This window comes from Perca flavescens, chromosome 4 (genome assembly GCF_004354835.1).
Source record: "Perca flavescens isolate YP-PL-M2 chromosome 4, PFLA_1.0, whole genome shotgun sequence".
In the NCBI taxonomy this organism is placed as follows: domain Eukaryota; kingdom Metazoa; phylum Chordata; class Actinopteri; order Perciformes; family Percidae; genus Perca; species Perca flavescens.
In genome coordinates this window covers 25,181,939-25,195,138 of record NC_041334.1, presented here as the reverse complement: position 1 = coordinate 25,195,138, position 13,200 = coordinate 25,181,939, and the positions used below count along the sequence as shown (strand labels likewise).

Below are 13,200 nucleotides of genomic sequence, written 5' to 3'. Positions count from 1 at the left end.
GCTGCAATGATAACAGATCTATACAATGGCCTCTTTTTATTCACATTAACAAACATTGCAGAAACAAAGACTAGACAATAAGAAATTTAAGGGAAACATGCAACAGAAAAATACTATGCATTATGTTTGAGCCACAGACTACAGTCTCCATAAACTGTAAAAAGGAATTCAATCATACAAAAAAAAAAAAAGCACTAAAGAAATCCCTCCCATATGATTGTGATGTTCAGCTGTTCCACAATACTGTTGAAGTATACCTCTGCTGCTGTTTTTGAAATAAACTGACAATTGTATCAGAACTTGATATCCAATTCCTCATCAGCCTTTGCCACACAGCAAACATAGGGCCCAAAAACCGTAATTCAGTTATTCAATTTTTGGTCATGTCTTTAAAAACCCTTAAAAAAACATGCATCAGCAAAAACACCCTAAATTCAGGCATTCAAAGTCAGGCAAATCATCAACGATCATAAACTGTAGAGTCAAACCAAATCTGTAAAGATTCAAATTCAGCTGAAGCAGGTCTGTCGTGTGACCTGAGCTCACTGTTGCTACTCCTGCAATGTATTGTGGTCTCATGAGGAAAGGGAACACCATCACATCGGTTTCAAACCAACTGCACAGTGGCTGCCTGTAAGTAGCCCTGCAGGAACTGGAGGGCCTCTGCATTCAGACTGGTGCTCAGCATTGACGGAACCTGCACCAAAAAAAAGAGAGACGAGGTGAGAATCACTCATTTGCTTTCTGTATCGTCCCATCATCTGTAGCAGAGCAAAGCAGTTGCGCAATAATCTTAACATTTCTGCTATTACAAGTATAACGTTATGACTTAAAGAAAAATAACCAGAGAACATGACTTTTGGGACAACTTGCGACATTTCTTTCCCCCCTGCCCATGTCTTAAAACATACCCTTCCTGGACAGGCAGTAGAGAGCTTGTGGAGTGACTGAGCCAGCAGGATTTTGGGATTGCCAACGGCGTCTCCTATCGGGTCGTGCTCCTTCTTTCCGGCAAAGGCGAGTTGCGAGAACGCCGTCTGATAGCCTGGTGCGTCTTCAATGTCGATGAAGTGCTCATCATCCGGGATGCTGTCATCTTCTGGCAACTCAAATAGACCAATGAGTGCCTGGAGTAGAGGGGTCCTGAACACACACACATTAACACCCAAATCATTGGTTATAGTTTTACTCAGGACAACAAATGAACACTTGTAACCCAGTTTGTATCAGGAGAGTATTTCAGCCAAATAGCTGTATGCATAATGTTGGGAACACTAAATCAAACACATTTGTATACGCACACTAAGTCCTGATAAGAGGACTTTGGGGGAGACTATAGGTGTGTAGGGATATGGGCCAAGTAACTGCATGAAGAAAAAAAAAGAAAGAAGGAATGCAATGGTTGGGTCGTCTTCATGCGGATTTCCTACCAGAGTTTAGTGTACTCTGTGTCCATCATTGCAGGACATTCAGTAAGGACTTTTGTGATGCCAACAGCACAGATCTTCTTCTCAACTGGTCCAGACACCTTCTGAACCTCTGGAATAATTATTTTCTCCAACACCATACCAAACATCCTGCAACACAAAAAGCAAACCGGATTAATGCTGTGCATTTTGCCACTGGTCGTCTGCTCTTACACTAAAGACAAGATAACCTGGAGCAAAGGCTCTGGGACCAGGACATATTGGCTATACTGCAGGCAGGAGAAAGAAACCAGCATCATCATCATCACATGGGGAAATTTAAAGCAGCTGTTATTATGCATATAAATGTCTTCTAGACAACAGGATGCCTCTAAATATTATCAGTTTGTCTCTTTATTTTTTTACTTCCTCTTGTTTAAGAATACAAAAACATTACAAATTGCCATCACTCATAATTCAACCTGATCCACAAACCTGTGTCCATGGGTGATCAAGTATTGTGGCAAGTGGTAATTGTGATGCAAGGATACCGGTTAGAAACACCTTTTTCACCATTAAACTGGGTAGCCTGTGAAATCCATTGTAACTGCTGTCAATCCAACCTGACTACAGCTTCCATCCTTCACCAAGAGCCACCTTTCAAGTTTAAAAAGGGATTGTTTGATAATAAAAGTATTGGCTGAAATATTCCTTTAAAAAGTATGTCCTATTCACAGTGAACAAGACATGTTTAAATAGCTCAAGGGGCTATAATCTTCTTTTGAATCTTGTGTGCAGTTAATGTTTAATAGAACTGCAGTAAGAGGTCAGTGTACAACATCTTGTGGCCTATATTGAAAATACACATACTTTGGCTGGATGCTGTCAAAAATCTCCTGAAGTGCAATGGCTCCGTATTTGACACAATACAAGTTGATGAACACCAAGAAACCTGTGAGAAAGGAAGAAAGTAAGCATTATGAGACAGACATTAGCTTATAGTACAAGTGGTGATCATTTTCACTATACTGGCATGCGCTTGGTCACCCAACAATGTTGGACACATAAATAACTCAACAGAACATTAACATAATGAGATGATTGTACTAACTTTTGATGAACTTGGTGGTTTTGGAGCTTTGGAGCCTCTGGAAGAGCAAAATGAAGATCTGTTTCCTGTACTGAGTGATAGATTCTCTGGCAAAAAAAGCCAAAAAAAAGCCAAAACAACAACCACATGTCAAGTTCACTTTAACAATTTCATGACCTAAAAACCAATCAATTTCACAACATACAATATTTTATATATGATCCACTGAGAACAACTATAAGCGACTTACGGGGGCATGTGCTCTACGATACTGTTGAGAAGGTAAAAACCTTGGTGATCATTGGCCTTAGAGGCAATAAGCTTTTGGAAAACTCCAAGCAAGCCGGGCTGAGAGGGAAAGATGACCAAGACAAGATCCAAGTGTCAACATACTGGTCAAACAACGAATAAATTATACAACGTATACATGTTAAACATAAAACAAATAGATGCAATCACTGTTATCAACTGCATACAACTAAGTAGAGATGTTCCGATACCAATAACAGTATCGCCTCCGATACTGCCTAAAACGCTGGTATCGGTTAGTACTCGTGTTTATGCACCGATCCGATTCCATGTAATAAAGCCCTAAAGAAAATCTACGTTAAAGTAGTTTATTTATGTTCTTTTTCCGTTATAAGTGACAAAGTGTCAAACTGGATGAAAAAAGAAAGTTCTGTGGCATTCATGGTTTGTGTTTGTTCATGATTCACAAAGAGTTTAACCTGAGCCAGACTGACAACAAAGATAGAAATCATATCACATCCATACAGGGATAGTAGTATACAGTTGTTAAAACATAATAAAATATATGACACACTGGTATCGGATCAGTAATTGGTATCAGCCGAAACGCAAATCGGACCATCTCTACAACTAACAAATTACGATTTTCTGTGCTGTACACAACACTGCCATCACTTACTATTTTATCCGCAGCAGAGCTGGCAATAGAGACACCTCCCTTCTGCAGGTAAGCCTGAAGCAGACGCACCAGAGGAGGGATGTTCCCTGTCCGTTCCCATAGCACAGGCTGCAGCAGGTGAGGGAATAAAGCCATGTAGGAAGAGGGAATAGAGTTGGAGTGGATCTCTAGCAGGAGAGACATCACCTGGAACACGTATGGAAGAAACTCTGCAACGGAGGACAAATGGAGGATGAGTGGAGTTGCTTCTATAAGCATCTGTGTTTCATATCATCTACACCAGAGATATTCAACAGGGGGTTCTGTGACCCCTAGGGGGTCCTCGGAGTTAGTGCAGGGGGTAATTATGTAAATTATGTTTACAAAATTCTAAACCTTTTTAAAAATTAATATATGTCTAAAAATATAAACATTACCGTAACATTTCATAAGCAAAGATAAATTGACCTATTTGTGAAAAAAAAATTATTTACGCATTGAAAATAAGCTTACTATGTCTACTATGGTAGCCATACAGTTAAGCTTAAGGATTCACTGCGATTCATTTTCATCCATGCAGCTCAGTTTAATGCAACTTAAGGCAACACTAAAGCACTTTTCCTGCTTCGGTCCCCCTACAGGTTGGAAGCGGAATTGTCCATTACCGCTGTTGTAATGTCTCATTCGAACTACAGATCCACTACCCAATCTGGCAAACTTGCATAATGTAATGTAATGCTTCCAACCGGTAGGGGGACTGAAGCGGGAAAAGTGCTTTCGTGTTGCTTTAATTTTATACAGTATACGTAGCAGGACGTCCCTACTTCGTTGCTCTCTTAGCTAAGGGGTCCTTGGCCTAAAACACTTTGAAGCCCCCTGATCTACACATATACAGTATAAATTAGAGATGCACCGATAGACCGGCCGGTGACCAGAATTGGCTGTTTTTCAAGTGCTCTGCCATGACCGGCAACCGGCAGGTCAGTTTGACATATGCCGATTTCATACCGGTCAATGCTACGGACAACATAAGTTATGAGTAACAGTTCTCAAGGACGCAGTCACACACCGAAGCAACAGCACAGTCTCTTTTGCTTTTTCCTTTCTCTCAACTTTTCCGCCATGTGTCGCCCGTACCCACTTGCGGTGTGAAGCGCGTGTCCGCGCTATTCTCGCACATGTAGGGAACCTCGTGAATTAATCTGCAACATGTCAGCTGTTTGGAAATTCTTCAGCGTGTGTGCAGAAGATAACAAGTTTGCAAATATGCAACACCGGCACGGAAAAAGTAGGGCGTGGAGGGACGACACCAAAAACCAAAATCACATTTTTTTTGTTGGATATATATTGGATGTGAAAAGAAGGAAATGGTTCCAACATTGCACTTTAGATGTGTGTGAATTTCCCACACCAGGAGTAATTTATATAGTTCTATTTTGTAATAATCCATTATCCGTTCAAAAAATGTTCTATGTTCTGTGCAAAATGTTCTATTAAAAAAAAGATAGAAAACAAATATTTGCGTGGGCCTAAAGTGGTTAGAAAAAATTAAATCGGAATTGGCTAAAATCGGTATCGGCTGTCCTAACTCAAAGAAAAACAGAAATGGCCTAGACAGTTGTAATCGGTGCATCTAGAGTATAAATCAATTCCATAGATAAATGACAAACCCTGGACATCGTTCTGAAGGATCTCAGTGAAGACGGGAAAGAGTGCTTCCTCAAAGCTGCTGACCGTGGTGGGGTTGGACTTGCAGGTGATCCGGACAGACAGGCACAGGGACTCAAACAAGTAGTGGTTAAAGTGAGGCTTGCTGGGATTCTGGAAATGGATGACAGATTTTGAAATAGTTGACACGTGTATCCCCTGAACAAACCAGCATCTTGGTGAATCTTTCTATATACACGAATAGTAACAAAGTGTGTGTTACCTTGCTGACTAAGAGGAGCTTATGAGTGAGCTGACCAATCAGGGTGGGAATGTAAGGAACAATGGCCTCCTGCAGCAGTGAGAAGCTGCGCATAATGGCTTTAAAAATTAAGAAAGACATTATGAGGCTACTTAAAATAACTTTGGAGTTGGTCTGACACCGACTTGGAAACCATAATGGAGAGAATTTTAGATGACAAAGGAAAGCCAGGTATACCTTTCATGATGTATTCATTTTCTGCAGAACCAGGAAGAGCCAATGCCTTGAACAAGTTGTTGAGCAGCTGTTCAGTAAAAGGCGCCATCTCTGCAGGTGTGATACTGAAAAACATGCAGAGGGGATGATTGGCTAAAATAATGTGTTAGTAGCTATAGAGATAGACGTTAAAGTCTGAGCAGACTCTCTACAATTCGCCTTGTTGTTGTTTCATCACAGTTGTCCATAAAACTTTTTGTGAGATTGCTATTAATGCAATGCTGTGGGTGAAGGTAGTATACAATTGATCTCTGGAGAAAAAGGTAAATAAATAGATAATCTTCCTAATATCAGTTAAGGGTGATTACTTCATACTAGTAATTACAAGGCCTTGTTGAATACTTGATTCAGATTGGTCAATCACAGAATTTTACGGTCTATTTTTTTCTGTATAAAAAAGGGCCATCCACACCAAGAAGCATAAAAATAAAGATAAAGTTTTAAAAATAATTCTAACTCAAGAGGGTGGTGGAGTCCACAACACAACTATAACGACAGAGGCAAACGATATTGTTGGGATCACTTTCAGAGCGATTTGATGAAAGATAGAAACTGACAGCCAATCACAATCCATCTGAATTTACAATGTGGCACAGCAGATCACACTGCAGAGAGATTTCCAAAAGAGGTCAGAGGCACGGTGTGACTTTCCACTCGGCGGGGCTACGGCCATTTAGGCAGCTCTGTGTATTTTAAACACTACTTTGAAAGTACTTCTAATGTCACAGAAACCACTGAGAGACAATATTGTCTTTGTTGCACTGCATGTCCATTACCGTTAACTAATTTATTTCAGTTTTAAAAAGTGCTCATATTGTTCAATCTACAGTCCAAATCCATGTAAACTAATGTGAAAGCAGTCACAAATGTTGGTAAATATGGAGACATTGCCTTGTTCTAATCTGGACTGGATTAGGATGTGAGTAGGGGTATCACGATACCGAAAATTCAGTAGCCTTGTGCCAATACCAGTAAAATAACACGATTCTCGATACCAATTTCAATACCACGGTCTAAGATTCCATGTACTTGAACCATGAACTTCTTTATTAAAATATTAAAATGTCATGACAAGACATACAAAACATGTGCAATAGAGCACAGAACATAATAAAGTGCAATTAATGGTCATAGTGCAACAACTAGTGTCCCCAGGCATATTTTCAAAAGGTACTGTGCAAAAACAACAAAAGTACAAAACAAAACAGTGTTTCTAACAGTTGCGTGACCAGAGATGTAACAAACCCCGGGTAAATATTGGAGATGTATTTGAAAGATGGAGACAGCTTAGAGCCCAAAAGGACGCAGAGTTGGCCAATTTCCTCCTGAACAGGTAAGCATTAGCTTCAGGCTAATTTATCACGGCTACAAGGGACGGTCATTTAATGTCATTTCAACATTTATGTACTCACATTGCATTATATAGCTAGAGTACCCAAGTTGGTTACTCGCAAAAACAATTGAGACACAGTCAGTAAAGTGATCCCTACTGGTCCTCTTGGCTAACACCGCCATGCTAACCCTGCTAACTGCTAGCTAACGTTACCGGAGGACCAGGCAAGCGGCCACGGCTGTTTACAACGTGTAGCCTGTTCAGCGGCCGTAGCCGACAACAGTCTTATTTGAAGCCAAGAGAGGGGGGGGTTTAAATCAGGAAGAGAGGACCGTGAGTTTGCAATGAAACATGCTGTTTTTTTAGGTTGGGTAGAATCTATCTCCGTTGACTCGTTCATATTTTTTTGAAAGCTATGTCCCATGGACCGGAAGTAGAAGGGCGTGACTTTGGCTTGTTCGTGACCTCCTACTTCTGAATGCATCGACTGGAACACTCTGAAGCGTATACTGCCCCCATCAGTTCCAGAAGAGGCGCAGCACCGATGCTGCTAACACTGGCATCGGCGCTCACAAAAAATGGGCATCATCTGTGTTTTGTCATTTTAGAACCGAAAGGTATCGCAAGTATCGGTTCTCGTGACATCCCTAGATGTGAGAGTTACATTTTAATATCAAAAAAAAAGAAGAAGAAGAATGAATCCCAACTTGCTTTAACATTCCATTCTACACTGTACAATCCCTGCTCACTTTTTTTTGTATTTGGAAAAAAATGCATATGAGCAAGACTCAGGGACCGTTTTGGTCAATTAAATATCAGTATCTTTTACTATATCACTCGATACTTACAGTGTGGTGTTGCTGGAGCCTCTCATGGTGAACAGCCTCTCCAAAGCATGGGCGGCGTAAGTGTGCTCCACTGTGCTCTCTGCCTGCAGGTGACTTATCAATAGAGGAACTGCCTGCAGCAGCTGCTCCTTAGGAAGCTGAAGGATAAGGACAGAGAAGAGCCCTCTGTAATGCATTCATTTTGCCTTTTGAAATTTAACAAGTTGCGGAGAAAGTAGAAGTTCATACCTGGCTTCTGAAGATCATGACATACTTGATGGCATCTGCCTTCAGCACTGGGAACTCATTAACTACAATGACAATTAGTGCTTGATGTTAATTAATGTCTATACACAAATAGAGGTGGACATTCAAATGTCACCCCAGCTCACTGAACCAAACCTAAAGTGAGCCAGCTGGTGTAACACAGAATACAACTCTACATCATATTGAGAGGTGTTAAAAGTATTCTTACCATTAGGGGATTTTAGGTCTGAGAGAATGTGGTTCACAAAAAATTCATTCAGATTCACCAACTCGTTGGCTTGTGTGATTCCATGCTGGTGAAAGAAAAGAAAATAACGTAAGGACTGAGTAAATTATGCTCATTATGTCAAACACAGATTATAAATGTTCATTGCATTAGCAGGTATATATTCAATAAGCCTCTGAAGGTCAGCAGTCAACAATACCTTCTGTGTCTGTGCTTTAGACGCCAGTGATGTGACCAAATAGATGGCGGCATCTTTGTGTTTCCAGTTCTCCCCAGGGTTCTTGGCATACTCTCCCAGCATTGAGTTCACATAGCCAGAGAAGATTGCCGTGACAGGGCCCTCAAAAAATTTACAAAGGCCTCTCACCAAGTCACATGCAGCTCTACGACGAGTGTCGATGTCTGACGGAGGATGGGAAAACGGTTAAAAATGGGGACATGGTTATCATTAGCATAGTTTTGTTAACTGTCCATAATTTTTATGTGGAAACCTATTGAAACTTTAGATTTAAGTGTTCAAACAAACCAACCAATTGACTAAATAACTATGAATATGGAGTTTGACTAATCTTATATGCCAGGAGAAACACTTTCCAAACTCAAAATGTGAGGAGGAAGCAATGATCTTAAATCTTTACCAGATCCTTCAAGGTCCCTCCGGATGTATTCCTCAGAGTTATCTTCAAAGGCCTCCTCATCTGCACCTAATCGGGCATTACAAGCCATCTGGTCAGTATCCCACAGTATATAAGTCAAGTGCATGCTTATGTCCAAGCAAGCAGAGCCCTGAATCAGCTGTCTACTAATGACATTTGCAAGTGCAATCTAAATTTGAGAAAAAAGCATTTACTTACTTCTGAACTCCATGTTGGGCACAATGACCTTCTCACAAATGCTAGTAAGTGTATTCTGGTCCTCAAATAGATGCTTGTAGTGTGGCCTTTCACACACCGATGCCAAGAACTGGATAGCATTGCTTACCAGCTGAAACAAAGCCAAGGTCTATTGTTAGTACTGGGAAAGTAAACTTTAAAAAAAATGTATAAAAGTGAGGGATCGGTCATCTCACCAGGTCATATTTGACTTCCTGGCCAGTAGAAACTAAAAGGTTCCAGATAGCAGTGACGAAGCGTGGCAGATACGGCTGGAATTCTTCGTCGTACTTTTGAGCATAGAGAGCAGCATTGTCACAGATCTGAGACTTCAGCAGCTCCAGGAGACCGGCTTCCTCCTCATCCTATGGAGTTGTCACGAGAGACATAAACACACAAATGATTAAAGCCACTCTACAGCATAGCAGTGTTAAACAATGTATTGCATGAGAAAAAAAGAAGAAAAAAAACTCACATCAGTTTGTAAAAGTTTATTATCCAAAGTCAGTAGACCGTGGAAATTGGTCATCCAGGTTTCCATGTTGTCTTCAAAAAACTCTGGAAGGTCCTGTGTAATAACAGAGTACAGTTGAAGGCAAATGTTTCACATAATGGTAAAAACTGTGAATGAATTACTAAACACAAGCTGACTTTACCTCTACATGGGGCACATTCATCATACAGTACTGTGCATGATTGACTTGCATTAATTACAAATGTATTAATGATTAACTATTGACTGCATTAATGTCCAATTCAAAATAATAAATGAAAGCAAACATTAGCCTACAATTTCAGCTTTTGAGAAACTTTGGACCTCTTATGGATTTAAATGATGATTGGCTCTGTAATGGCAAAAATTACATTTAAGCATGATTCCTTATATTCTTATGTTTTATTTGTGATTTGGTTTTTCTCACAATCCTGAAAGGGAGTTTCTCATTCCCACATGTAGATTCTTATTCTAACTAAGTGAGAATCACAAAGTCTGGAACATAATGTGAGCACCGTATGTCTGAACAGATAGGGGCTACAAGGTCAACCTAAAACTCTCTCCCCTGATACATTTAGTTTTCCCATGCCAGTTGAGATGCAACTGGGGGTTGTACAATACAAAAACCTAACTTGGTTTAGTCGTCGATTGTCTTATTTGTTTCACTTTACTAAACTTTCAAAACTTTACTCCTGCTGCAAAAGAAACTTCCACAACAGCTTTAAGGGCTGTAATTTAGTCTTGCAAAAGCAACTGATACTGAAACATCTGTAACTGAGAAATGTTTTTCATCCAATGTGCCAGATGGCAATTGTTGATAGGGATTTTTCACAGCACAAAAGAGCCAAACAATACAACATCAACTCTTTAAAAACGGAAAAAGACATGAGACGTCCCTGACCATGAAGAACCAAAGCTACTTCACATTAATCTTTTATGATCAACTTTGATCTTGGGTGCAACTTCAAAAGATGTCCACAGCAATAAATGCCATCAAAATATATAAGGGGAAAACAGCACACAAAGATTTTTGGATTGCGATATAGTGCTTGTGGGGTGGAGAAGGATCACCTCAGCTACAAAAGAGACAATGCAGCTGTCCAAACCATCAAAGCCTTGAAGTACAAAGAAAATTGAACTGACCTGGAAGTTAAGACTGTAGAACAGCTTGGAGATTAGTGTGAGGGAAGAGAAGAGGACCTTCAAGGCATTGACGTCTGTAGCATGAGTCTGACACAACTCAATAGTGGCCTACAGCAAAGAAGAGTGAACATTCACTGTTAATACTTCTTCATTTACAAACATTTTGATATTTTTAGATGTTATATAACAACTTGTAAGTGTTGTGATAATTGAACTGCAAGCCATTACAAACCTTGAACAACTCCGTCAAAGGTAGAGCAAATGTGTCCAGTACTAGTTTGATCTCTGACCAAAGCTCATTTGATTTGAACTCATGGCGGTACCTTGAAAAAAAATAAGGGAGTGGACAGAAAAAACAATATTATATTATTTATTTAATCATTAAAACAGTTTAAACCATTAAGAAGTGAGCTCTACCTCTTGAAGAGGGAATGTGCAGTACGAAGCACTCCATTGATGATGTGGAAGTCTCCACTTCTGAAGCGAGTCACCATCTCAGTTAGCAGGTCAGGCCATTTTTGAGGGAAATCTTCCCTTCCTATAATACTGATGGCATCACTCAACTGTAGAAATGCAGAGGATAAACAGGAGCTTTGTTGAGCATATTTCTTTACATCTTCAAATTAGACCCTTAAAAGGCACTGTAACATGTGACGATGTACCTGTTTTTGAATCTGTTCCGGACTGCTTAACATCAAATTTATTATATTTGCTTTGATCGCTGTTCGGTCTGGATCAGAGACTTTGTTTGGTTCATCTTCAACCTTTGGGAAAACATATCACAAAGTCAGATAATCAACTCAGTGTACAGGTCAACAAGACCAACACGATAATGGTTCTGTTCAGATTTTGAACTAAATGCTACTTTATATAGTTTGTCCCATACAGCCACAATCTGATGCATGCCATGCAGTGTGAATTCAAACACTGTATCTACATACAAGATACAAGAGTCAACACTGATTGATTTTACTTAGTGAGACTCACGATGCGCCAGTTTCTTTTGATGTAGTTCTTGAAGGTAACAGCAGCACAGACACGAATCACGTTGTCTTGGCACTTCTCCAGCAAAGTGAGTAGAAATAAGGGGTAGTTCTGGTTTCCCTCCACAGATTCAAGGAACTTTTCAGCTTAAAACAAACAAACAAGATAAATAGAAAACCGGTGTTGCAAAGCAGAGATTACACAATCAAGTAAATACTTTGCATTAATAGGTCAACGAGAACAATATCCTTTATAAACTGTATTAAGATATGCAAGTTCATGCCATGTCATGTATTACCTGGACGTCTGACTGTTGGGTCTGGGTCCAGCGTTTTCCTGAGGAACTCGGTGAGGGTTTGTAGGTTAGCATCATTCAGTTCCATGCTTGTAACTAAAGAAAAGAAAACGAGCGAGTGAATGAAAGAGATGAACCAGTGTCTGGCAGCAAGTTGCTAAAGAGGCTTATAGCCTTACTAAACATGAATGGACTTTATCTAAATGCTGAGTAACCATATAGCTACACAAACTGTAGCGATAGGCTATCAAAACGTTTGTATTGGATCCTCTAAAGTCATATTACTTAAAAATAAGTAAATGTGTGCTAAATGTATCCTAACTGTTGAAATAATTCATGTTGTGACTAAAACGTCAGTTTTAATGCTCTAACAAGTAAAGGCAATTCTTGATACCAAGTTTACAGTTCTTCTGCTAGTCTCAGTCATAGTTGACGTTACATGCATTCCGCCCGCTGCTAACCTAGCTAGGCTGGCTACTTTAGCCTCAATCTGACATTAGCTCCGTTGGCCCCGCTGACTCCAGATCAGTCTAATGCTAAGCTAGCAATTTTAAGGTTGTATGGTATTCTGTAAATTTAATAGGACGGTCGCTACATTGCATAAACGTTATCTTATATAAAGATATATTTAACAGAAGTTATTTCTTGATTCACAGTCCCGAACTAACAACATAATGTACATCATCTAAAGCTGCATGGAAAGCAATATCCCATTTCCAGTGAATAGACTGATCCAGCAGCGGTCCCCTCCAAGACAGCATGCTAATATTAGCACTAGCTTGCTAATGTGTTTTGTGCTAACCATAAAGTTAGCTAAATTCCGAACAATAAACATTTACTCGCAAGATGTCGGACAGACCCAAGTTAGAATCCCGTATTACCTAATAAAGCACTGGGACATCTTACCGTTACAGTAAATTTCAGTCAGAATGGGCTAGGGGAGGCACTAACGTTGACAGCTGTGTACAGACCAGACGTGCTCGCCGTGCCAGCTTTCAAACGTACAGAGCAAAAGGAACTGCGCGGTCAGTATACTGCGCACGCGTAGATGACAGAAGAAAGTTGTAAGACACGCCCCTTTATCATTTTATACGGTATATTATGGTCTTTTTCAAGTACAGCAACGTTACATTAAATAATCATTCAATATTTCAATTCAAGGTTATTAATCA

At 39.9% G+C, this 13,200-nt stretch overlaps 1 protein-coding gene across 2 annotated transcripts; it reads right to left on the bottom strand.

The window, feature by feature from the left end:
• Positions 1 to 17: 17 nt before the first annotated feature.
• Positions 18 to 13,073, bottom strand: cse1l (CSE1 chromosome segregation 1-like (yeast)). Of its 2 annotated transcripts, none has more exons than XM_028576640.1 (25): positions 12,910 to 13,073; positions 12,032 to 12,124; positions 11,737 to 11,879; positions 11,412 to 11,513; positions 11,167 to 11,312; positions 10,982 to 11,072; positions 10,750 to 10,857; positions 9,589 to 9,681; positions 9,311 to 9,478; positions 9,096 to 9,225; positions 8,880 to 8,945; positions 8,441 to 8,643; positions 8,224 to 8,308; positions 7,998 to 8,059; positions 7,770 to 7,906; positions 5,550 to 5,653; positions 5,334 to 5,431; positions 5,074 to 5,224; positions 3,425 to 3,633; positions 2,747 to 2,844; positions 2,518 to 2,603; positions 2,277 to 2,358; positions 1,431 to 1,577; positions 912 to 1,143; positions 18 to 697 (listed from the first exon to the last, which is right to left on the bottom strand). In XM_028576640.1, the coding sequence occupies exons 2-25, from the start codon at positions 12,114 to 12,116 to the stop codon at positions 608 to 610; spliced, it is 2,916 nt and encodes a 971-aa protein (XP_028432441.1). In that variant the 5' UTR covers positions 12,117 to 12,124; positions 12,910 to 13,073; the 3' UTR covers positions 18 to 607. The 2 variants fall into 2 exon arrangements, with proteins under 2 accessions (XP_028432441.1, XP_028432440.1); XM_028576639.1 differs by having other exon boundaries at positions 12,935 to 13,072.
• Between the last annotated feature and the right edge of the window lie 127 nt (positions 13,074 to 13,200).

Coding starts and splice junctions, on each gene's coding strand:
- cse1l (XM_028576640.1), bottom strand. CDS start 12,116: ATGGAACTGAATGATGCTAACCTACAAACCCTCACCGAGTTCCTCAGG. Junction 11,514..11,736: donor TCAAAAGAAACTGGCGCATC/GTGAGTCTCACT, acceptor GTTTTCCCAAAG/GTTGAAGATGAACCAAACAA. Junction 2,845..3,424: donor GCTCTGCTGCGGATAAAATA/GTAAGTGATGGC, acceptor TTTCCCTCTCAG/CCCGGCTTGCTTGGAGTTTT.